This window comes from Athene noctua, chromosome 2 (genome assembly GCF_965140245.1).
Source record: "Athene noctua chromosome 2, bAthNoc1.hap1.1, whole genome shotgun sequence".
NCBI lineage: Eukaryota > Metazoa > Chordata > Aves > Strigiformes > Strigidae > Athene > Athene noctua.
Window position 1 is genome coordinate 138,527,419 of NC_134038.1, and position 22,284 is coordinate 138,549,702.

The 22,284-nt window shown below is 47.5% G+C and overlaps 1 protein-coding gene across 5 annotated transcripts in view; it reads right to left on the minus strand.

Annotated features, from left to right (window-relative positions):
• Positions 1–6,736, minus strand: part of IGF2BP3 (insulin like growth factor 2 mRNA binding protein 3) — a 113,964-nt gene extending 107,228 nt beyond the window's left edge. For all 5 annotated transcript variants that reach the window (XM_074898066.1, XM_074898065.1, XM_074898064.1 and 2 more), the window contains exons 1-2: positions 6,562–6,736; positions 5,185–5,245 (exon numbers count right to left, since the gene is read on the minus strand). In XM_074898066.1, coding sequence (XP_074754167.1) covers positions 5,185–5,245; positions 6,562–6,736 — 236 coding nt within the window. The remainder of the gene's footprint in view (positions 1–5,184; positions 5,246–6,561) is intronic.
• Between the last annotated feature and the right edge of the window lie 15,548 nt (positions 6,737–22,284).

Below are 22,284 nucleotides of genomic sequence, written 5' to 3' on the forward strand. Positions count from 1 at the left end.
AAATCACCAGAAAAGAGTCTCTAACTGCGGTCCATGGCACTATGTATTTGTTACCAAAATCTCAGGAGGATATAATCCTAAAAGCTGAGATGACATTAAGGAGAGGAGCAGGCTTAAGGAGTGAAGAATCTCTTTTGTGAGGTTCCCTGAAGGGCTAGCCCTGTCCGTGGTTAAGTATTAGGTGTATTTTAATTCTGCCTGGGCCCCTCTCTCATGGCCATTATAGGAAGCTTCACATTTTCTGTTAAGTAGGTAAATCCCAGGCCATTTAAGAATTTTTCAGGTCAAAACTACACATTTGAAGTCCACCCAGTAGCTAACCAGAAGCCATAAAAGGACTCCAGCACTGTAGAGTCCTATACTCTGCACTTAAAAGAGCAACCAAAATGAACACAGCCCCATTTTACAAAAACACCACCTTCAAGGTCTCAGAAATGTGGAAAATGTTATTACCCCATGCTTGAGAAGGAAAAAAAGGGAGAAATAAAAAAATTTTAAACATTTCCTGATTATATTTTACTACCCTTGAATTACACTTCCAAAATGTTATTTCTTATTCCAACCCTTCAAAATTCACCGTATCTACGCACAATTTAAGGTTCGCTACAAATATGTTCTCAGAGTACCTTCTATTAAGGTAAAAAAAAAAAAAGCAGGACCACCCTTTCAGGACATGCTTTTGAAGCTGTGTTTCATGTACTCCTGCTTATTTTTAAAAACTGCAACAAGAAACAATTTTTTTTTAAATGATCAAACAGTATGATGAGTTATAAAAATTAAGCTTCCAACAACATATCAGTTAACATTAGTGAAGAATTATCTGGTTTTGCCATAACAATTCCTTGTCTACATAAGAATCACCACAACTATCCAGGTTTGTTTCCACTCTAATTGTAAGCTTTCAAAGATTAAAAAAAAATTAATTTCCTGTTCACATCTGCAAAAATAAATGTGGAAACAGAGAATAAAAATCCCAAATCACTCCGCATAATTTTGGCCCTTCACTCTCAAAAACATTCTAGTTTGGACCGAGGCATGGTCCTCTGCCTTGTTCTGCAGAAAAGAGCACAAATACAACTAATAAATGACATTTTCTATCATGTCTTCTTACATTTAGCATGTTTCTTCCTACCTGATATTTACAGAAACCAAACTAAAAATCAACTCCACTGAATTTTTTAATAACTGACCACTGCAGCCACCATACATACTTCAGCCTCGCAAAGCCATTTCCCACCACCTTGCACACACAAGATACAAGCCCTCATTATACTGAAAATCAGCAATAAAACCTGATGCTCATCCAACAGCACAATGATCACCCCAGAACATAGATGGTGTGCATGAGGGATTTGGGGCCTCTTTTCCTCAAATCAGCCTTCAGATACTTCAGTATTACTGATGAAGCACAGCTGGCAGGTCATTGCACTCCCCGTAGCATGGCACAATAAGAAGCTACATTACCTACAAGGTGCACCTTTACTACCCTCTTCTCCTGCTCCTCTCCCAGAACCTCCCCCCCCCCCCCAGAAGAGATGTAGGGAATTTATTTTCTCAAAGATCCCTCAGGGTGTGGGGAGGCAAATTAACCTTCTAATTGGAAAAAACACCTCGTCATTGCCAGAGTTGAGGTGTTCTGAGCATTTTAGGCACCTGAAGGCCCCAGGAGCAGGCATGGTGGACCAGGTCTGGGTGGAAACCCCACCTGGACATGGGAGTCAGGGCCAGGAAGCTGCACCAGGCACATGTCCAGGTGCCCACAGTTAGCACCTGCCCTCCCCCCATCACACACAAGTGACATCAGGGCCAGCTGAATAATCAGATTGCAGCATCCATCACCTTGTGAGATACCAGCTGCTCTTGGATTGCGGCAAGGTAGTACCCAAAGACTTGCCCCACAAGTTTCATGGGCACAGGCTCACATACACTATGGGTTGTCGCCATCCTCCCACATTTCTGCTTTGAGAGAAGAAAACCACTTTAAGTAGCAATCATAACCAACAGTGACCTGCCTTCCCTCACAGAGCATGACTACCAGTCAGAATTATTACAATACCTTCTCCAACTTTTGCTTAAAGTGACCTAAACCTTTAAATACTGCAATAGCCTTCCTCCACACCGAGGGGTCTGAATGCAGAAATGCTGCATTCCTTTGGCATTCCCTTGAGATTTCAATAGTAAGTCAGGAATCTACTCCGAGCTTATTAAATACTTTGCACCTCCCCCAGAATAATTCTCCACCCTTCCATCAAGGAAACCTTGACCAGGCCCTTCTTTCAACCGCAGTGTATCCCCTTGTCTGTTTTAAAATGCTTCCAGGGAGGAGGTGAGGAGGAGACAAGGAGACATACATCAGCTCTCTCCTTCGTTCCACAGCAGGTAGGAAGGTAATTTTACAAACCTGGGTGTGCCCATTTCAAATCTGAAGATCCAGCAAGGGCTGGAATGCAGTGACTACTGGGTCCAAGAATTTTACCCTGAATAACAAGCCAGGCACACTCCACTGTCTTCTGGATTCAGCTCAACTTTATGGCAACCCTAGCTGACACCACCTCTTGACCTTCCTTTATGTGACAAGGATATGGATTACCAAACCCTTACCCTTTCCTCCCATGCACCTCAGCTGCCTCTGAAGAAAGATACCCACAAACTACCTTTGTGAGTGATAATACACACACTCTGCTAAAAAAAAAAAAATCTTATTTAAGGAGGTTGTAAGGACAGGAGCTAAGACTCTGCATGAAGCAGCCTGACAGCAGCAGAGGTCAATACAATGTATTGAATAATTTCAGTGCACTACAAAACAACTTTTGCTCTTATGAAGTAATCATTTGACCAAACTATTAATTGTACACTCATGCTGAAAGGCAGACTTGACACATTCACTTTTTTTTTTTAAATGGCATCACTTCTCTAACTATATCTCCCACACCGGATTGTACAGGGCTCTCTGGAAAGCACTCCCTGTCTCTGCAGCATGCAAACACACTGGGTGGGCCTAGTGAGCAACACCCCACCACCACCCCAGCTGTGTCGACACCTTTCCCTCGTGTGAAAAGATACAAAGACTTCAAATAAGTTACTTTGAAAGCACCTTAATAACCAGTTTCACCAAAATACTCAACATTTGAAAACTGTTTTTACAGTACCTAACAACTCTAAATACACACCCAGTAAACAATAGAGACAGGGAAAAAGTCTCCAACTTTTTGACCCCCCTCAAAAAGGAAAAAGTATTAGACATCTATAAGAGGAATGAGAGAGTCCCTTTTACATATGGAGGCCAGTGAATGAATTTTAAGTGGCTTTCTATATTTGATTTTGGGAGAGGGGGAGTGGAAACAAAGGGGAAGGAAGTGCAGTTATGAGAAATGCAATTTAATTTTCTGTTAAACAGCAGTATAAATCTGAACTATATCTAATACATTCCAAGATGATATTGCATGATGAAATAGTGTTTTAACAAATAAGGGCTTTGGGAGAAGCCAATACGGGTATGGTGATACAATTACATTCCCAGTTTTTTCAGTATGCCTATACATAGGCAACACATGCCTAGAAAAGTGCTTAAGTTCAGTGCAGAATTCTTTTCAACAAGTTAGATGCATTTTGCTAATAATTCCTAATTCAGACAAATAGGGAGACATGCTACCCAATATAAAGAATACACTTTTACACCATTTCAGCTGACAGCTGAAAGAACAAGAAAATACTTTTAAACGCATTAAACAATGATTTTTTTAAAAATGGGGGTGCACTAGTGATTTTAAATTTACCTTTATATGAGTGAAATGAATTTGTTTTCAACAGCATAAATAGAATACTACTTGTGCAAGTTTTAGTTTAATAAGTATAATAATAAATTTATTTATTAGAGACTAATAGGAAATTATCAATTCTTATACGTCCCATGGAATTTTCTTCTTAAATCTAAAAATATATTCCACCTACAACAGAATTTTTATGTATAAAAGATCTGAAATACAGACTACTGTAAATCAAAGCCATATACCTTGCATATTAAATGAGAAAGAGCACATACAGCATAGTAATTTCCAATGAAAAGTATCAAATAAATATAAAGATTAACATGCTACGAGTTGGTGCAGAGATGGGTTCCCCCCTCCTTAACTAGAGCAAAAATCCTCACACTTTCTCACATGAAGCTTTCCTCTAACACTAAATAGTGATTAAACTTCTAATTCTCAAAATACCAAGATACAACACCCATCAAAACAGTTAATACACCTTTTCAAATCAACCATTTTAAAAAGACTGTGCTTTTAAAAATAACCCTGAAATAGTAGAAGCCCCTTCTAACAGAGTTACACAGACAGACATACTTCCCAGATTGAATAATGGAGTACAGGAACAAGCACGTGGAAAGTTTGATCTATTTTGCTTTTAGTGTCTAGTGCACGCCAGGTTTTCTATAATCTAAGTATTTGTGAAAGAAGCAGGCTGAATTGCTATAGGCAGTATAAAAATACTACCCTGCTTTACTGTAAGTATTGCTTCTTTACATGAGGCCCAACAAAATTACTGCCTTGCAAAAATTAAACATACGTTTAGAAATTAAGGATGCATAAATCCTGCCCTTATTGGGAAGAAGTCATTCTTCCTTCTTCTTCTATAGACCAGGCCAAAATAGTGATGAAAAATCCTCTCAAATACAGATGAGACTTCTAGTACGTGCCTATAAAATGCTGCAGACTCCAACATGGCAGGATCAAAAAAAATATGTATACCAGTATATTTACAAGATGATTTTGCTGCTGGAGCACAGCTCATGTGCTTGCCCGTTATGCAGTTCACAGCACCACATTTCATTTCCTGCTAACACCCAGATTTTAACTCTTCTCACGGAACTTTAAATTTTAAAATCTTTGCAATCATTTGCCATCAGACCGTAATAACTTGCTTCTCCCACAAAAAGGGGGGGTTTTATTTAAAAAAAATAATAATTAGATACAACCACTGCTGCCCGGCAAAGACGCTACATTAGAAATACATGGGGTGATTCTAGAAAACCTCTAGGACAGCACAGAGTGCACGCCTGTGGGTTTAAGAAAGCGATCCATTTATCTACAGGGAAGAGAAACACAAACCTAAGCATTTTTCCAATCGCTTCTCACTGGGTAACTGAGGGCAAAGGGGAGGGAGGGGGGGATAAAAATAAATTACCTTTGTCTTTTAGGGACTGAATGTTCAACTTCTATGAGTTTCCCATGCAGCTCCACTTTACCTGCAGAGAGAAACAGAAAGGGGGAAATATCTGAGCGCGGCTGTGCGCCCCCCGCGCCCCCGTCTCCCGGAGGGGTTTGCAGGGGTGTAAAGCCGGGAACGGGAGCGCAACACGTTATCGCCCATTCATCGGCAACCGGGCACCGGCGGAGCGAGGATCCGGCGCCCGGGAAGGCGACGGGGCCCGGGGCCGAGCCGCTGCCGCGGGGGAGCCGGGGCCGCCCGCAGCGGGGCCCCGTCCGCCGCGCCAGCCCCGAGCGACCCGTGAAACGCCGTGTGCGGGAACCGGGCTCGGCCCCGGCTCCGGGAGGGAGAGCGGGGGCTCCGCCGCCCCCCGCGCCGCCGCCGGGCCTCCAACTTCGGGCGGTTTTCTGCGCGGAAGCGGGCGGGAAGGGAGCCGAAACGAGACGCCGAGCACACAGCCCGAGCCCATCTTTCCGAGGGAGCTTCTCCCAGCAGACCTCCGCAAAGCCGCTTGACGCGAAAAAAAAAAAAAATCATTTATTTTTTTTTAAGCACACAAAAACAGGATGTCGGGGCCAGGAGCCGGCGAGCTGCTGGAGTCGGTGATGGGTGCGTGAGAGCAGCGGAAAGAAACCGAAATAAATATCAGAGCAGCGCAGGGCGGGGGGGGCAGGCAGGGTTTCCCCCCTCCCAAGTTTGGGGCAATTCGGCAGCTCGCCCCCAACCCTGCGGCCTGCGCCAAGCCGCGGGGAGCCCCCGCCCGCTCCGGGAGGAGGCGGCCCCTGCGAGGGGCTGCGGGGGGGTCCAGCTGCGCCCAAGAAGGGAGGGGGGGGGGGGGAATAGTGTGTGCAGCCACTGCCCCGCGGAGCGCAGCGCACCCCGCGCAGGGCTCCGCGCCCGCAGCCCGCCTCCGCCTCACTGCGCCCGCCGCCCGCCCCCCCCTCAATGCAGCGAGGGCCCCTGGCCGGGCAGGGCTGGCCGTGGGGTGTGGAAAAACATGGGAGCCGCCGCGCCGCGGGTCCGTGGGCCCAGGCTCCCGCCCCTCCCCGGCCCCACTCCCCCGCCACGCCGGGCCAGCCCCTCCCGGGGGGCCGCCGCCGCGCAAGCCCCGCGCAAAGCCTCCGCGGGAAGGCCGGGCGGCTCCGGCCGCGCTAGGGAAAACAACAGTTCGCACCTCACCTGGGGGCTGGGGGGCAGGGACACCCCTCCCCAGCCTCCCCCCCACCCCCCAGACCGGCGGCGCGGCGCGGCCCAGCCCGCCGCTGCAGCGGCGGCTCCGCGGCCGCGGAGGAGCGCGGGCGGCGGGAACCGTCGGGGCTGCGGAGAGAGGGGGGAGTGGAAGGGGCCGCTCACCTGAAAGTGCCTCGATGGCCTTCATGGCCCAGGTCTCGTCGGGGCAGTCCACGAAGGCATACCCCGTCTTCACCAGGAACTGGCCCGAGAAGGGGATCTTGGAGTCCTTAAAGAGACTTTCCAGGTCGAGGGGGCTGACGTTCTCGCCCAGGTTGCCGATGTAGAGCTTGTTCATCTTCCTGGCGGCTCGGGGAGGCGCGCACCGCGGGCTGCAACCCTCGTCTTGCGAGAGGAGGTGGGGAGGAAGGGGGAAATAAAACAAAATGCGATGGAGGAAGGAGAGAGAGAGAGAGAGGACAGGGAAAAAAAAAAAATCAGATCTGCAGCTTGTGTCCCTCCCTCTCTCTCTCAAGGGGTAAAAAAAAAAAAAAAAAAAAGCGTAGCCAAACGGGAGTCCTAAGTGCCTGCCGTGCTACCCGGGCGCATGGGGGGCGCGAGGGAAACACCCAGCGCCGGGGCCGCGGATGGCGGGCTGAGGAGAGGAAAAGGAGGAGGGGAGGGAGAAAAAAACTACTTTTTTTGTCTTGCCCCCAAGCCCCTTTGGCAGCAGCAGGCGGACTATGAAAATGTCACACTACGTGCGTGCAGGCGCCGCCTCTCAGTATAAAAAAAAAAAAAAAAAAAAAACACAGAGAAGGGGAGGGGGGAGGGAAGGAGGGAGGGAGAGAAAAAAAAAAAATTTACTTGAATATTCCGGCTTTTTGAATGAGCCACGTGTTCAAACTACAAATCAACTTCTCACGTGAGGAATCCCAGCTCTTCAATTAGCGAGTGGATGGGGCACACACACACTCACGGAGGAGGAGGAGGAGGGCCGGGGTGAAGGACGGGGAGGGGGGAGGCTGGACAGGACAGGACAAGTTTAGAGAGGGCGGTAAGGCGGGGGAAGGGGAAACCGGAGTTGGGTGGGCGCCGGCCTTGCTCCGCTCTGCGCCGCCTCTGCCCTTCCAGCGGGGGAGTCGGCTCCGCTCGCCCCCACCGCCCAAAAACGGCTGGGCGGCCGCACCTCCCCCCGTGCGAGCGGGGTGTGATCCCGGGGAGGGAGGGGAAAAGGCACCGCAATGCCCGCCCCCCCCGCCCCCCCGCCCCGCTCCTCCCCCGCCGTGCCAGGCTGTGGGGATTATTCATCGGGGTCGTGCCTGGGCGATCCCGCTCCCCGGCACCATGGGTCGGGGGGGAGGGTGGGGAGGGGGAGGAGGAAGAGGGGGAAGAAGAAGAGGGGGAAGGGTGTGCGGGTGTTGGGGGGAGGCGGAGGGGGAGAGCGGGGATCCGCTCCCGCGCAGCGCCGCCGCGGCTGCGTGCTGAGGGGGCTGTGCGGGGCGGGGGCGGAGGGTCCCTCCAGCCGCGGAGGAGCCCCATATGGTAATGTTTCTGCATTACTCGCTGTGCCCCTTGCGCTGAGCCTTTCGGAAAGGAGGAGAAAGAGAAGGAGGGGAAAAGAAGCGAAAAAAAAAAAAAAAAAGAAAAGACAAAGGGGTGGAGGACAGTTGGGGGATGATGAAGAAGGGGAGAGTCCTGGGACAAGGGAGCCGCGCTCCGGCGCTGCCCGACCCAGGGAGGGGCGGGGGACACCACGCTCCCTTCCCATCCGCGTAATGGTGGACGGCGCGGGGGGAAACGCGAAGGCACCGTTGCCCTCGGCTGGTAACGGCACACAAAGGGATTTGGCGACCCCCCTCCTCCCCCCCGCCCCCCCCCCCCGCCCCCGGCCCGGTTTAAGGAACCATTCATAATTCCCCACATTCGTACAGATACAATGGTGGGCTTGTGGGGGAGGGGTTTGGGGGTGTGGAGCCTTTCCAGTGCAAACAAAATGTTGCCTGAAGATGAAGAAAGGATACGGAAATGAAAGCCAGCACTGTGTTTAATATAGCGATCTAGTAGGTTTTGTTTAATAATTCAACGCACTTTAGCCGAAGGTTTCATTTATTCCGTGGTAGGCTGCTTGCGGTACGTTTTAATAGGTATATCCATGGAAAATGGTTAAATACTTTTATTAGTGAGCGGTGAATGGATTTCCACATGTCCTGTAGTACGTCTGGGAATCCGTAGTAAACAGGGACGCTTCCTAGTTTTGTGGCTAACTTCTACCAAGTATACAATTAAAGAGGGGTGATTTAAATCTCCTTGGAAGCCGTGCGGGGGGCCGGCTTTTGTTACCCGGGCTCGGCCGCAGCGGCTCGGCGGCGGTGGTGGTGGTGGCACACAGGGCTCGGAGGGGGCGTGGGGGAAGAAAGCAAGTCGTGAAGATTTCGCTTGTGGTGGTATGATGCAAGGAGACATGTCCTCTCCACGAGGGCTGGAGCCCCAGACCGCTGGGAATCATCAGGGGCCGGGGGAATGTTGCAGTCAGTTGGAAGCACGGCCCTTTTGTTGCGTGCATCCAAGCGCTTGGCTTACCGAAAAATCCTAATATTTGTGATTTCAACCCATTGTCTAATCTCAGTGTCGTTTTTTTCTGAACTTTTAATTGTCAGCTTGCGATTGAGGAAAGCAAGCGTTTTGTGCTCCACTCCTCAGAATTTAATCACAACTTCCATTTTGTAGAAAATTGGCAAATAATTACCTTGGGGATAGAGAGAAAGATTTTTTTTTTTTCTACGGTATTAACCTGTTATGACTTTTCGATGCTGGATGTGGCGTTTTTCCTAAACGAATTTGTATTTCATAACCCCGTCCTGTGTAGTCTGGCTAAAATAAACAACTGCCTGTCCAAGTTAAAAACAGCCCCCTCCAAACTACTGAATTCTGAGTTAAACTTGTGAAAGGAATCAGTCACTGTTCTTGCAGAATAATGGCATTCTCTATAAATTTGATTTGTACTGAATCTACAAGGCAGTCTGCATGTGCTCATTTCTACATGGTTGGTCTATAGTGTTATCTGGCATTTCCTCTCAAAACTGCTAAAGAGGGTGCATATATTTAATTTAATATTCTAGTTTGATAATCTTTTTTGCTGGAAGATTTTTATTATTATTATTAAGAAATGAAGATTGAGAGTTCATGATAACAATACGCATCAGTTGTCCAACACCACCATAAACCGCTTTGTAATCAGATGATTGGAAAAAAAAACCTCCTTGCTTATTAGCAATCCTTTTTTTTTTTTTTTTTTTGATACTCTGAAAACATCTTGCTAATAAGCTGAAATATTTTCTGTAAACCTAAATAATGTATAGCTTTGTTTGTCAAGCAGTGTGGGTTAGTTAGTGGTTTCAAGAGTAAATCCAAATCCTGAATGCCAAAAAAAGGCAAAAAAGGCAAATCAACAACAAAAACTTGCTCATGCTGCCTGACAAATCTCCGCTTCCCTGTACGGATGAACACAGTTCAGATCAACTGGGCGCTCCCAAACCTTAACGTTATTGAGAATATAGTTTTACAATTTCAGATGTAATTTATTGTGGCAGTCACAAACCAAATGCATGAGCACACAGCAGAGCATTCTCTCAGTTAACGTATTGTTCGATCCACCTCTGTAAGAAAAGGCATTATAAAAATTTAATTTTTTTTCTGTATTTCAAATGTTTATGTTTATCGCCCACACAATCCAAGAAGACATTAAAATACTTACATAAATATTCTACCCAGGGAAGCAAAGCCAATCTTTAATTAGCAAGGGCTTTTACGACAGCCTGCCATTTAGAATTAAAACTCAACCATGTGCTTCTTCCCACCTCCGGGGTGACACACCGAAAGCCTCCGCCGTGTCCGTCCACCCCCTCTGCCACGGTCACGGGCGGGCAGGGCACTCCCTCCCTCCTTCCCTCCCCCCTCCCCCGGCCAGAAGCCCCCCCGCTCCCGCCAGGTTCCCCCTTCAGCGCACGCTGGGTGTGTAGCACGTCGGACCGTCCGCAGCCTCAACATTTACCGTCAAACGTCTTTTTTGGGGGCGGTTTTGCTGTTGGGGTTGGGTTTTTTGTTTTGAATTGCCGCCGCCCACAGAAGGCTCCCGCGTGGGTCTTGCGGCCGAGGCGCGGCTGCCCGCGCGGTGGGCAGCGGGGGCCGGGCAGCCACCGCGGGGCGCAGGGGCGGCGGGTGCCTGCCGCGGGGCCTAACGGCCGCCGGGCGGCCGCCCGCCGGCCTCCCGGCCTCCACCCGCCGCTACGGCGGCGGGGAAGCTGCTACCGCCGCCGCCCGTGCCTCCCCTCGGCGCCGCGGGCGCGGAGCCGCCGCCGGTCCTCGCGGGACGGCCGCCCCCGCCGCCGGGACGGGACGGGACGGGACGGGACGGGACGGGACGGGGCCGCCCCGCCCCCCCCCCCCGGCCCGCTCCGCGCCGCGCGGCGGCCCCGCCCCTCTCTAGCGCCGCGGCCGCGAGGCGCCGCCAAGCCCCGGGGGCGCGGGGCAGCCCCGCGCGCGCCCAGCCGCGGGGCGGCCATAGTCGCTCGTAGTAAAGCGGTGCGGGCCGTGTGCGCGGCGCCGGCTCCCATTGGCTGCGCCCTGCGCCTACCAGCGCCGCCCGCCGCCGCGGCGCGGCCGCCCATTGGCTTCCGCCCCGGCCCCTGCGGCGCGTGGCGCGAAAGCGGCGGCGGCGGCCGGGCGGCGGGGGGCGGGGCGCGGCGAGGGGCGGGGGGCGCGGCGGCGGCGGCCCCGGCCCGGGCAGGGCAGGGACGGGACGGGGGAGTCAGCCCTCCAGCTCCCTCCCTCCCCCCCTCCCTCCCCCCCGGCGGCGGGCCGGGGCTTTGTAAGGCGGTAAGTGGGTGCCACGCCGCAGAGGTGGTGCCGGTTCCGGGGGTCTTCGGCTCGGCGGCGGGGCCCGGGTGCCGGTCCGCAGCTGTGCCGGGAGGGCGGCGAACAAAGGAGCGGCGGGGCGCGGGCGCCGGACGGGAGCGGGGACGGCGGGCCGGCTTCGCGGCGTGCCCGGACCGGGGAGCCGCGGGGCGACGGTGGGTCTCCAGGGTCTGGGGGATGGCGGCGGCAGGCGGCCCGGCGGCGCTGGAGCGGCGCGACCGGCGGGTCGGGCAGCCCTTTCTGCTGCGCGCACCGCCAACCCGCCCCGGCGGCTCGGGGAGGAGGTGGCGGCGGCTCGGTGCTGGCGGCCGGTTCGGCTCTCGGAGAGGGCTCCGCTCGGCTCCTCCTCAGCGCCCCGGCCGGGCGGACGGGCGAGGCGCCCCGCCGAGCCCCCGCGGACCCGCTCCGCTCCCCTCCGGCCCCGGGGCTGGGGCCGCGAAATACGGCAAAACCCGGGAATTGGGGACCGGGAGCGCGGCGGCCGGCTGTGCTGACGTGAAGTGAAACAAATAAATTACACGGTTGCATTGGAAGTTTTAGGGCTTGAGATTGATATTGTAGCCAGCTCTGTTCGAGTCGGGTTTTTTCAATAAAAAAGCATTCTAAAGAGGTTAGCTGTCTGTGCTGTTTTGCTCACCGGAAAGTTACAGAAATTCCTTATTTTGTAATGCAGTGTTATCACAGTATGATGGTATTAAAATACTACAAACAATTTCTAAATAAGTATTCTGGTATATAAAGCATTGTGACTGTGGCTTAGAATGCTTCTCTGCATGCTGATTTGGAAGTAAGTATTCTGTTTTTTCCATTTTGTCCAGGGATCTCTTTATTCAACCACCGATTGCTCATTTACCTTATTTTCAGCTTTCAAACATTTGCAAACAGATCTTGCAAAACAAAAATCTGATCACGTACTTTAAATTACGTGAAATAGCTTACAGTCTTTTTTGAATACATATGTACATGAACTTTTCATCAGTGTTCACTTTGCTTGGCACAGCTGGATTTAAAATGGGACTTTCAAAACAGAACTTATCATATTTCAGTTTGATATCTGAAACCTGAGATCTCTGCAATTGTGGTGGAAAGAGAATGTAGGGAAAAGATAAGTATATCATGTATAATGCAGCCAGACAAATTCAGAAGTTTATTTGATCAAGTGACAGGAAGAATTGCCAATATGGCTTCCTCTAGCTACAAAATATTTTGTGGGGCTTTTACAAGGGGAGGAGAACTGAAAATGAAGACGTTATTTCAGAAGTAAACGTGTTTCTCGCTAGTTAAGTGCATTTTAACTCGATTCAGATAGGGTTTTGTTCTGTTTTTGTTTTGGTTTATTTTCTTACATTTTGGAGAAATCAGAATATATTTCTTGTTTGCTCCTCCTTTGATCAAGGAGATCTTTTGCAAAGGGGGGGGGGGGGGGGAAATCAAGTAAGGGAGTAAAATGGGGCAGCAACCCAAGCATGAAATCCCTTTGGCGAGAACAATGAGACCCTCCTCCCCAGAATCTGTTTTGCCTTACTAGTACGATAGTGGTGTTTTCAGCTAGCAGTATCATAGATCTATGGTGAATTCAGCCCCTGGACCTTCCATATCTTAAAGTTATAGGGAAGGAATGTTACATCTGCTTTGCAATACCTGGTAGTGGTTAGATTTTGATGCATAGAGTTCCTTCCAAGTAGCCATTATTTATTAATAAGAAAAAATCTCCACCTCTTTTTCTCTAAAAATTCTGGTGCAATGCTGGCCTTTGAGAGAGACTCTGCGAGGTTTTGGTTTTAGTATTAAAACAAATAGTTTTAAATATATAAATTAGTTATTTTGTTGTATTAAAACAAAGTTGGAGATGCTAGCTGATGAAGTTTTATAGTTTATTAATTTTTTTGTTTTAATTTGATTGAATATCTTAAAATATATTTATTCTGTTGCCTGAGGTTGATGAGAATTCATTGCCTTCCAGTTCAGGCAATAGTTTGGTTTAGATTTTGGTTATGCCTTTTTCAAAATTTCATCAGCAATAAGTGTTCCAATTTCAATGTAACATTCATGAAAATAGCTGTTTAAATTGGCCATCAATATGTGTATCCTTTGAAGAACGTGGTCAGGAATGTTTGTATTTAAAATGTGTTTTCCCAACACAGTATATACTTTATCATTTCCTGCTTATTATTTTTCTCAAGATCAGAAAACATCCTAATGTTAAATACAGTCAAGTTTTTGTTTCTGCTCTGTTTCTTAATCAGACTGAATAGTTGAGTCTGTGAATTTTAGAGTATATGGTAATTTTAAACTACCTGTGAGGCTGAAGGTTGAGCTGCAGGATTGTTGGCTCCTCCTGCAGACATTAGTGCTTATATCTGAAAAATTTCATTAGTTTCAGTTATTTTTTTATCTGGCTAAAATAAATTAGGCTTAGTCTTTTGTGTTTCTCATGAAAGACATACAATATAACTGTTTCCTTTGCAACGGGTTACCTTAGTATAGTGTGCATATTTTTAGGTATAAAATGTTAGGGAACTCTTATTACAAGAGATCTATTTGGGTAGGTATTGTCAGTGTAAAATGGCTGGCGCAATCTTTTATATAAGGAAATACCTATATTTTTCTTTTACCCCAAGTTACGGTTCTCTCACAGTTAACTAGTCAATGAAGTTTGACCTTATTTTTTAAAAAACATTTTATGTACAGCCTAGTTATTGCCAAAAGTAGCTAAGTAACTAAAACTTCTACAAAAGTAAGTATTTAAGTAGGAGAAGAGAGATCTGTAAAACAGAAATCCGCTGCACCCCCATAAGGCATAGCCTGTGAAAATAAATACAAGTCTTAGTCTGACAAAATTGAAGTGCATACATATAGCGTTACTTTCATGCTAATTAATTCCTGTTTTAAAGCTCAATTTACATCTCAATTGAGCAATCCTTGATACAACTGGAGGCACACAAATATATCTTAGACTAAGTAGTAGTTTCTACAAATTTCAGATTCAAGTTTTTCTTCAAGAAATGTTTGTGGTTTCTGTAAAGTTTTGCCACAGTAAACAGTTTATCTGAGCTTTTAAATGCTTTTAAAGTACTACTTAAACCAAAGTTAGAGAATCAAGTAGGAAAACATGAAACAAATTATATATTTAAGTAAACCTAGGTCTGCAAGTCTAGTTTGAAGCTATTTTTTGCAAGTCTGTTTTGAGTCCATTGTTTGAACGTATAGTTGTGCTGTAGGAGTGAGGCTGAGCTCACAGAATGCACACTAACAAGTACCATAATGGGGTCACAGAGGGCAGAGAAAAAATTCAGCTTTCTTGCATCAGAGACCTGTGATAAAGCCCCAGCCTATATGTAAACAGTCAGTGAAACATTCTCATAGGCAACGGCTAGAGGCAAGGCTAATACCTACCTTATTTGCCATCAGCTAACAATGTAAAAATATAGCCAAGGTTGTGTTAGCAAAGAAATGCCAAGATTTGTTTGTTTTCGTTCTTTGGGGGGGGAAAAAAATGTTAATTGCATGCTCCAATCTACTTTCTTACATTAAACGATGGATCCAGAAAAATTCAGAAGCGTTTTGTACCCTTTTGTTTTAGCTTTGTGCGGGTTCCTAATAATAATGCTCAGTGCTGAAATTCTAATTTTTAACTGAAATATGGATCTAGTCAAAAAATGATCTTTTTTTTTTTTTCAAAACAAAAAAAATCCAAATATCAGTTCTGATGTCAATGAAACACAGACGTAAAGTAACCTATTTGAATTGAGTGTTCAAGTTGCTTAGTTAAACCCTGAAATTCAGGAAATTCTAATTAAATTTCCTGCGGTGCTGGCAAGTTAGTAAAAATAGAGTTTTCTCTCAGAGTTTAAAAAAAAAAATCAAAATAATTCTCTAATCTGATAAGAATAAATGGGGATGTTTCATATCAGTACTATAGTCTAATTATTTGATTGAATAACTTTTTTATATCCTGACCTTTTAATTTTAATTGCACACTTTTAATGCTGTCTTAAGCTTTAGAAAGCTAAAGCTAGCTCAAATACTGCTAGTTTTGAATATATGTATGTTTTCATCAAGTTGTGGTTATTTATTTTGAGAAAGAAAAAAAGTGTGGGCAGAGGGAGTTAAGCAGTGGAAAGAATAAGACAGAAGTGTTTCCTGGCTCTGCTAAGTCAAAGGCCAACAGGTGCCCACTCAGTTTCTTAGGAAATCGCTCCCTGGCCTGGCTAAAAGGTTATGCTTGAGAACTGCAAATGGGATTTTTCAAATGCTGGCTTTTGAAGAAACAGAACAAACCAGATCAGTTTTCTGGATGCAAATGCTGTCAACTTAATTTATGGTTTTTGCCATGTCCTGTTAGGAGCTTGCAGAGGTTCAAAACTAACTTTGAAGAGGTTCATGGGTGTATTCTAACGAGAAGCAGCAAAATGTCAAGTTTCAAAGTTCAGTTGTCTTAATAATTAGGAAAGAGGTAACAACCCTTTCTTTTCCAGTAAGAAAAAAAAAAATTTTTCCCCATACATGCTTCCAGACAGCTTAGAAACTGTTTTGAGCAGGAAGAAAAAAAAAACTTGACAAACTGTAGCCTAAGGGAAGATTTTGTTTTCTCTATAAATTATGAGGGGAAAAAAGGAGTGAAAAAGATATGAGGTTTTATACCTGAAATCCCCACAAGAACCCTATTGTACAGACACGCACTGTTTCCATCTGCTGCAAATAAAGTTGCAATTGATTAGTTTTATTCTTGTGCAAAATGTTGAGGTCTGTTTATTTTTTCTTTTTCTTTTTTTTTTTTTTTAAATACTGGACACCTTGTTGGAAACCTATAGCCTAAGACATTGTATCTGTGCACGCATGGTCTGGTCTTAAAACTTCTGCAGAGCCTGGTGAAGAGGCAAAACAAGCCAGGACTTGCTTTGCAGTTCTGAAGTTGTAGGTCAAGCAGTGGAAAGCTCTGAACACCTTTGAGATCTGGTTATCAAATTACTATTTCTAGTTGTAAACATCATACATGTAGAACCCATACTCAAAATTTAAGAATATATACCAAATCTAGGATTTATTTTTAAAACTGTTGAATTTCTAAGCCAATAAAACTAATATTTACTTCAAGATCTACATTATACTTTGTAAGTGTATAGTTTTTCTCCTGTATTAATTTGTTCTTGCTAAAATGTTAATTTACCATATTTTTTACTAACACATTTTCTGATGAGTTTTTTTTAAATTTCTCACAACTGACTTCATAGATTATTTCTTTATTATTATTCTTCATGTTCTTTTTATACACTTTAAGAATACAGACATTCTTAAATCCTGAACAAGTACATCTAAAATTAAGAAATGAACTAAAAAAATCAAGAAATAGCAACAACGGAGTAAAATAAAAGGAGTGTGTTATTTTGCGTGAGAGGTGAAGCATTTCTTGCAGTTAAATACTGAATACAGCACTTAGTCTTTCTAGGAAATCCATTATTTCTCACAACTCTTTTTACATGATCCCTGAAATAAATTGGGAATAAGTTTTAGATATGGCAAAATACTGTGCTCCTGACTGCATTAGAAATCCCCATCAATGACTAATCAAGTGACAGATAAAAACCTTTCCTTGCCTTGGAGTGAGAACCTGCATTATGGTTAGCTGCTGTTTTAAACTCTGATCTGTACGTAACTAAATTAACCAGCAAACAGCACAGAGAGAGAATATATTAACACAAAATCTTACACGCCTTTCAGCTGTGGCAAATAATCTCTCTTAACAGTAAAGAATTGTCCTAAAAGAGGAAGGGGTACCCTTCTGGCAAAATTCTTCTTTGAAGCAGTTCAACAATTTACAGGAAAAGAGCCCAACAGTGTAATGTTGTAAGGAATATCCTGGATAGAGGTGGTGGGGCTGCCTTTGACTGGAGACACCAAGTCGTAGAGGAAAAATAGAGCAATAGTGGCCAGTGCAGCTCATTAGCATCACAGATGAAATGCTGCCTTTTCTTTGAGACATCCCAAAACACCTGCCTGTGGGCACAGAGAACTGCCCCTTGGGAATGGGGGAAATTGTCCCTTTTCCATGCATCATGTAGTATTTTTTCCAAAAGAACAGCCATTCCCCACTGACGGAGTAAAATTTGCGCTGGTACTGTGGGTAGTAGGTGGCTCCAGATAGACCATTTTAACTCCAAAATGTAAATTTTCTGTATTCCTGTTTTACTGTGGAAGTCCCTGAGTTGAGGCTGGATAGAAATGTGCACTACCTGCTAAAACTCAACAGATTTAATGGCGTTTACAAGCCCATAAAACAGGTTCTGCAGACACATGGCCAATCTAACAGATAATTTAAGGGCAGTAGTGGAACTTGGTTTTACATTGGCCCCATTCCCCTGCAGCGGGGAGTTTGGATAGAAAACTCCTTGGGGTGAATTGGGTTCACCTATGTCCCGTTGAGTAGGTGGGGCGTCGACTGCGAGGACCCTACAATGTACCCAAAAACGGAGTGGGGAGGCTTTAAAAATGGCTAGATGACGTTTTCCCCTCTCTTTTTCCCCTTTGAGATCAACAGTTGCCTCCTAAGGATGAACTAAGCAACGTGCCAAAGGGTCAGGGGAGGCAGGGGACCGGCTTGCTTGGGCAAGTTGGGCAGGGAAGACATCTTCTGTCCGGGGGAGGGAGGGCAGGGCTGGGCTGGGCGAGGCAGAGCTGCACCGGCGGTGCCCGGGCTTGGCGTCGCTCCGGACCCCCGGGGAAAGCGGTGGGTGAGCAGAAGCGGGGAGCGGGGCTGCTGGGGACGAAGGTGGCTCTGGGGTTGTCGGACGCTTCGCGGGATCACCTCGGGGCTCCCTTCCCCTCCAACAGCGGTCAGATGCTTTGGGAAGAGGGGTGCGGTTCACGCGCTGAAATCGCGTGTGAGGTTCCGCCCGCAGGCGTGGACGTGCAGGAGAGCCCCTGGAGATGGGGGAGCCCCCCCTCTCCCCGCCGCCCCCTGGCCCGCCCCCCCTACCCGAGGCGCTGGCTCGCTCGCAGCCTCAAGCCCCACACGGCCGGGGAGTGCGGGGCGCGCCGCCCCCCCGCCGGCCACCCAGACAAAGCCGGGGGAGTCCTCCCTTCCAAAAAATGGCCGGTGGGGCTTCGCGCGGCTCCCGAGGGCTGGGGGCGGCCCGGGGGGGTGCTGCGGGCCGGCCGGCGCCGCCCGGGGGGCAGCGGCGGGAACGCCGGCACGGGGAGGTCCCCCGGGGCGCGCCAGCGTGGCCCCCCCGGGGCCCCCCGCCCTTCCCCAGCTGCCTGCTGCTCTCCCATCCCCCCTCGCCCGCCTGTGCCCCTTCACACCCCCCCGAAAGCCTTCCCCAGCCCCTTCCCCAGCCCCTTCCCCCCGCCCGGGCCGGGGAGGGCTGGCAGATTGCGGCGGGGGGCCCCCGGCTGGAAAAGGGCCGGGAGGGCAGCAGCCACTGGGGAACAAGCACACGGTGCCTTCTGGACGATGCTCCTTTGCAGTAGTCACAAAAGACCGGGAATAAAAACAACAGAGATCCCGGTTTCAAAGCAGCGGGAGAAGGGAAGACACCAATATTTTCCTTTGCATTGACCTCGTGGAAGGTGCTCTAACCTCGCCGCAGAGGGAAAGCCAAACCACCCCAAAATGTTTTAGCCTGTTCGTGCTTTACATTAACAATTCACAATTGGCTCTATACATATTTAAATAGGGACATTATTAAGCTTGTGCCTATTCAGACATATGCCCCTAGCAGGGGTGCTGGCTTCTCTTATTTTCTTTGGCTGTGGTCTTGCAGAGAAGATAGTGGAGCCAGAGGAAGAGTGTGTACATGTGTGGTTCCCAAGAAGGTGGATTTTACATCCCTGCATAGATAAAACACACCATCCTTCCCCAGTGCTATATGTAAATCTCATCTTAGAAAGACTGATGTCCTAGGAGATGATTTTCAGAGTGTTTCCTTTTCTTCCAGCAGAAGCCAAAGGGAAGGGAGTAGCGAGAGCTAAAACCGAGAGCAAGTCACCTTGTGGGAACCGTACCCCACAAACAGGCTGGATTCAACACACCAGAGGTACTGGCACAGTCACTGCAGACCTGTTCAGCATCTCTTCTCGTAAAATACAGTCCTATCCTCTCTGATGCCTTCGCATTCGTGTTTTCAGGGCAACGGGATCTTTGCTGTTCAACACAGGCAGCTAGTCATGAAGTTTGACAAGTATTTACACAGAAGAAGCATGAGAAACCTCTGGTGCTGCTTATTTTCATACCCAGTCTACTTTCCTTTGCCCAGCTCGTGGCCATGTCTTTCCTGTTTCATCTGTTTTACTTTCACCCCGCTTCCCTTTTCAACTACTGACCTTAAGCTCCCACCCAATTTTCTTTCCCCAGCTGTTACCCCCTGTCTCTCCATCTCTGTCCCTGCCTCCCTTCCCTCTTTTCCCTACTGAACAGTATCTTGTGCCTCCATCCCTCTGCTCCTTAAGGGAAGTTTGCTTCAGTCCTGTTGTGCATTGGTACCCAGGACCCCTGGTAGGAGTTTTATCTTGTCACCATCCTGTTCCATGCCAGAAGGCTGAAGTCAGAAAGTGAAATCTTTTGTCAGGATTTCTATGCACCACTCATGCCCAGGGAGCCCTGTGCAGAGCACTGCCTTCTACCTGTACACCACTTTTAGACTTTCCCGCACAGCAGCTGGTGCAACACTTGTTCCCATCAGCACAAATATGATGGTACGTTAGGCAATGAACTATGGGGAAAAGCAATCCTCATGCCTATGTAGGTTTCCTCATTTGCAGGGCTCCCACTTGCCTCTGAAAAAGATTTGGTGAAAGTCAGGGTTTGCTTGAGCCTTACTGCTGCCCTAGGAAAACCCTGTGTGTTCACATCGGGTTTTGGAGAGGGCAGAGAAGCAGCAGCACTGAGGGGTGATGAGAGACCGGTTCGATGTAAAGTGCTTGAACAGTCCCTCCAGGGGATTGTTCTTCAAAAGCAGCGCTTGGATATTCTACAGCTCTGTTTTGATGACTTATCTCCTGCAAGTAGGACTCCAGTGCTGGTAACGTCTCACCAGAAGTTTGGGTGGAGCAGCTGTGGGCTCGGGAAGCTGCCACCGACAGAAAAGCTGGGGTCAGCATGCTCTCAAGCTCAGGCAGATGCTAACTACAGCAGAGCTGGTTTCTGGCAAGAAATTGGCACTATGCTGGAGAAGAAGCGGTGCAGACCCTGAGCCGAGAAGAGGAAGTTAAAAGCAGATGAGATCTTTGTGGGTTTGCACTAACTGATGTCTGACAGGAAGAGCAAATTCATGCCAGCATAAAGAAAAAAAGGAGGAGGGCATTAGTGAAAAATCCATATTGTTCACTCAGTAAAAAATTGTCTGACTCCAGAAGAAAAACAAGGTCTTAGTTGCAAGAAGAAAAATAAAGAGCATTTCTGTAGCTCTCCCTGAAACTGAAGTTTTGCTAACCCTTTAGGACTGTAAAAATCACCTTCTCCTCTCTGCAAATCTCTCTGCCGTTTTGCAGTTTTACAAGTTCCATGGTTATTGATTCAAATGTTAATAGTTTGTACTCAGCAAAATACCATACAAATGGATTCAACATAAAACAACTTTCTGTAATAAGAAACTTCACTGGAGCTGGAGGCGAGGAGGTGACTTAGTTCTCAGTGCTGCAGAGAGACAAGGGGACACTGAGAAGGCTTGGCAGGTAGGGAAAGTCTTAGCGCTGGTTACCGACAGTGGATCAAGCGGAAAGCTCCAGGTAGTCATCCACTGCCAGAGGTGACTTCTTGGACAAGCATAATATCTTCTGCATCTTCATCCTGCTCAGTCCCACTCTCCTCCATAGGCAGTGGTCACAAAATTTCCACAGCCACCTGCTCTCACCTCAATGCAATTGTCCCCTGGTGTGTCCCAGAATTTCCTCTCTCCACAAACCATTGCTCTCTAATTTCTTCTGTTCCCTGTGTCCCCCGCATACCTTTCCTTTCCTTTTTCCTTCCTGCTTCTTCAGTCACTTCCTGAGCTACTTCTGAATTTTCCAGTTTGCACTGCTGTCTTCAGCCTTGCAACATGTTTTCCCATCTCCTTGTCTATGTTACAGTATGGTTTAGCAAAGCAACAAGAAATACCTCCCTTACACCTCGTTTCTCTCTTTACTTCTGGTGCATTCGCTATTCTTCCCATCACTGAAGCTCATGAATGCCATTCAGCTTTTGCCACACACCCAGACAACCAGCAAATCCTGACTAACTCAATCTCTTCTACATGACACTTTTTCTTTTCCATCTTTATGAAGGAGGTGAGTATAAAGGTGATGCTGATTTAGATAACTCTCTCTCTTGTTAGAGAGGAAGACCACCTTCCCAGCTAAGGAAGGGAATCAAAGCTGAGCCTTCCCTCATTAAGCCTGATCTAATGCACCCGGTGACATTTTGGAAATCCTTGGGTAGCCCTTCAGAGTCCCACTCACATTGCTCCTGATTAGTAGAAGATTAGGGGAAGTTTTTGCATGGATATCACCGTCAAGCAAGTAAGCTGGCAGCATCTCTCAATGAGCAATTGTCATGCTCATATTTAAGAAGACAACTCATAAAATTGTCACTATAGCCATGGAAGGCTCCTCTTTCTTACCCAGAAGAAGTTAGAGAAGAGACTGTGACAGAAAGATCTTGGTAGCATTTGGAGCCGTCAGAGTTTCAAGGCTGCCTCCTCTCTAGGACTGTTATTCAGCAGGGACTCGACACTGGTCTGTGCTGCTTTTCAGCAGCAAACGGGTCAAACAGCTGCTCGGATGCATTTAGTTGCCTCTGACGTGCCTTCAGTAAAAGGCAGCGAGACATCACAGTGTAGTTGTGGTGGAACTAATGAGCTAAAAGTAGAAAACAGGAGGAGACAACAGCAGGTGGCTTTAGCAGGCGGGAAAATGAAGGTTTATATTTCCACATGCCGCAGAGGATGATTTTAACTATTCAGATAGCTATTTGAATAGAAATCCTCTCTGCTGCTCACCAGGCTCAGCGAA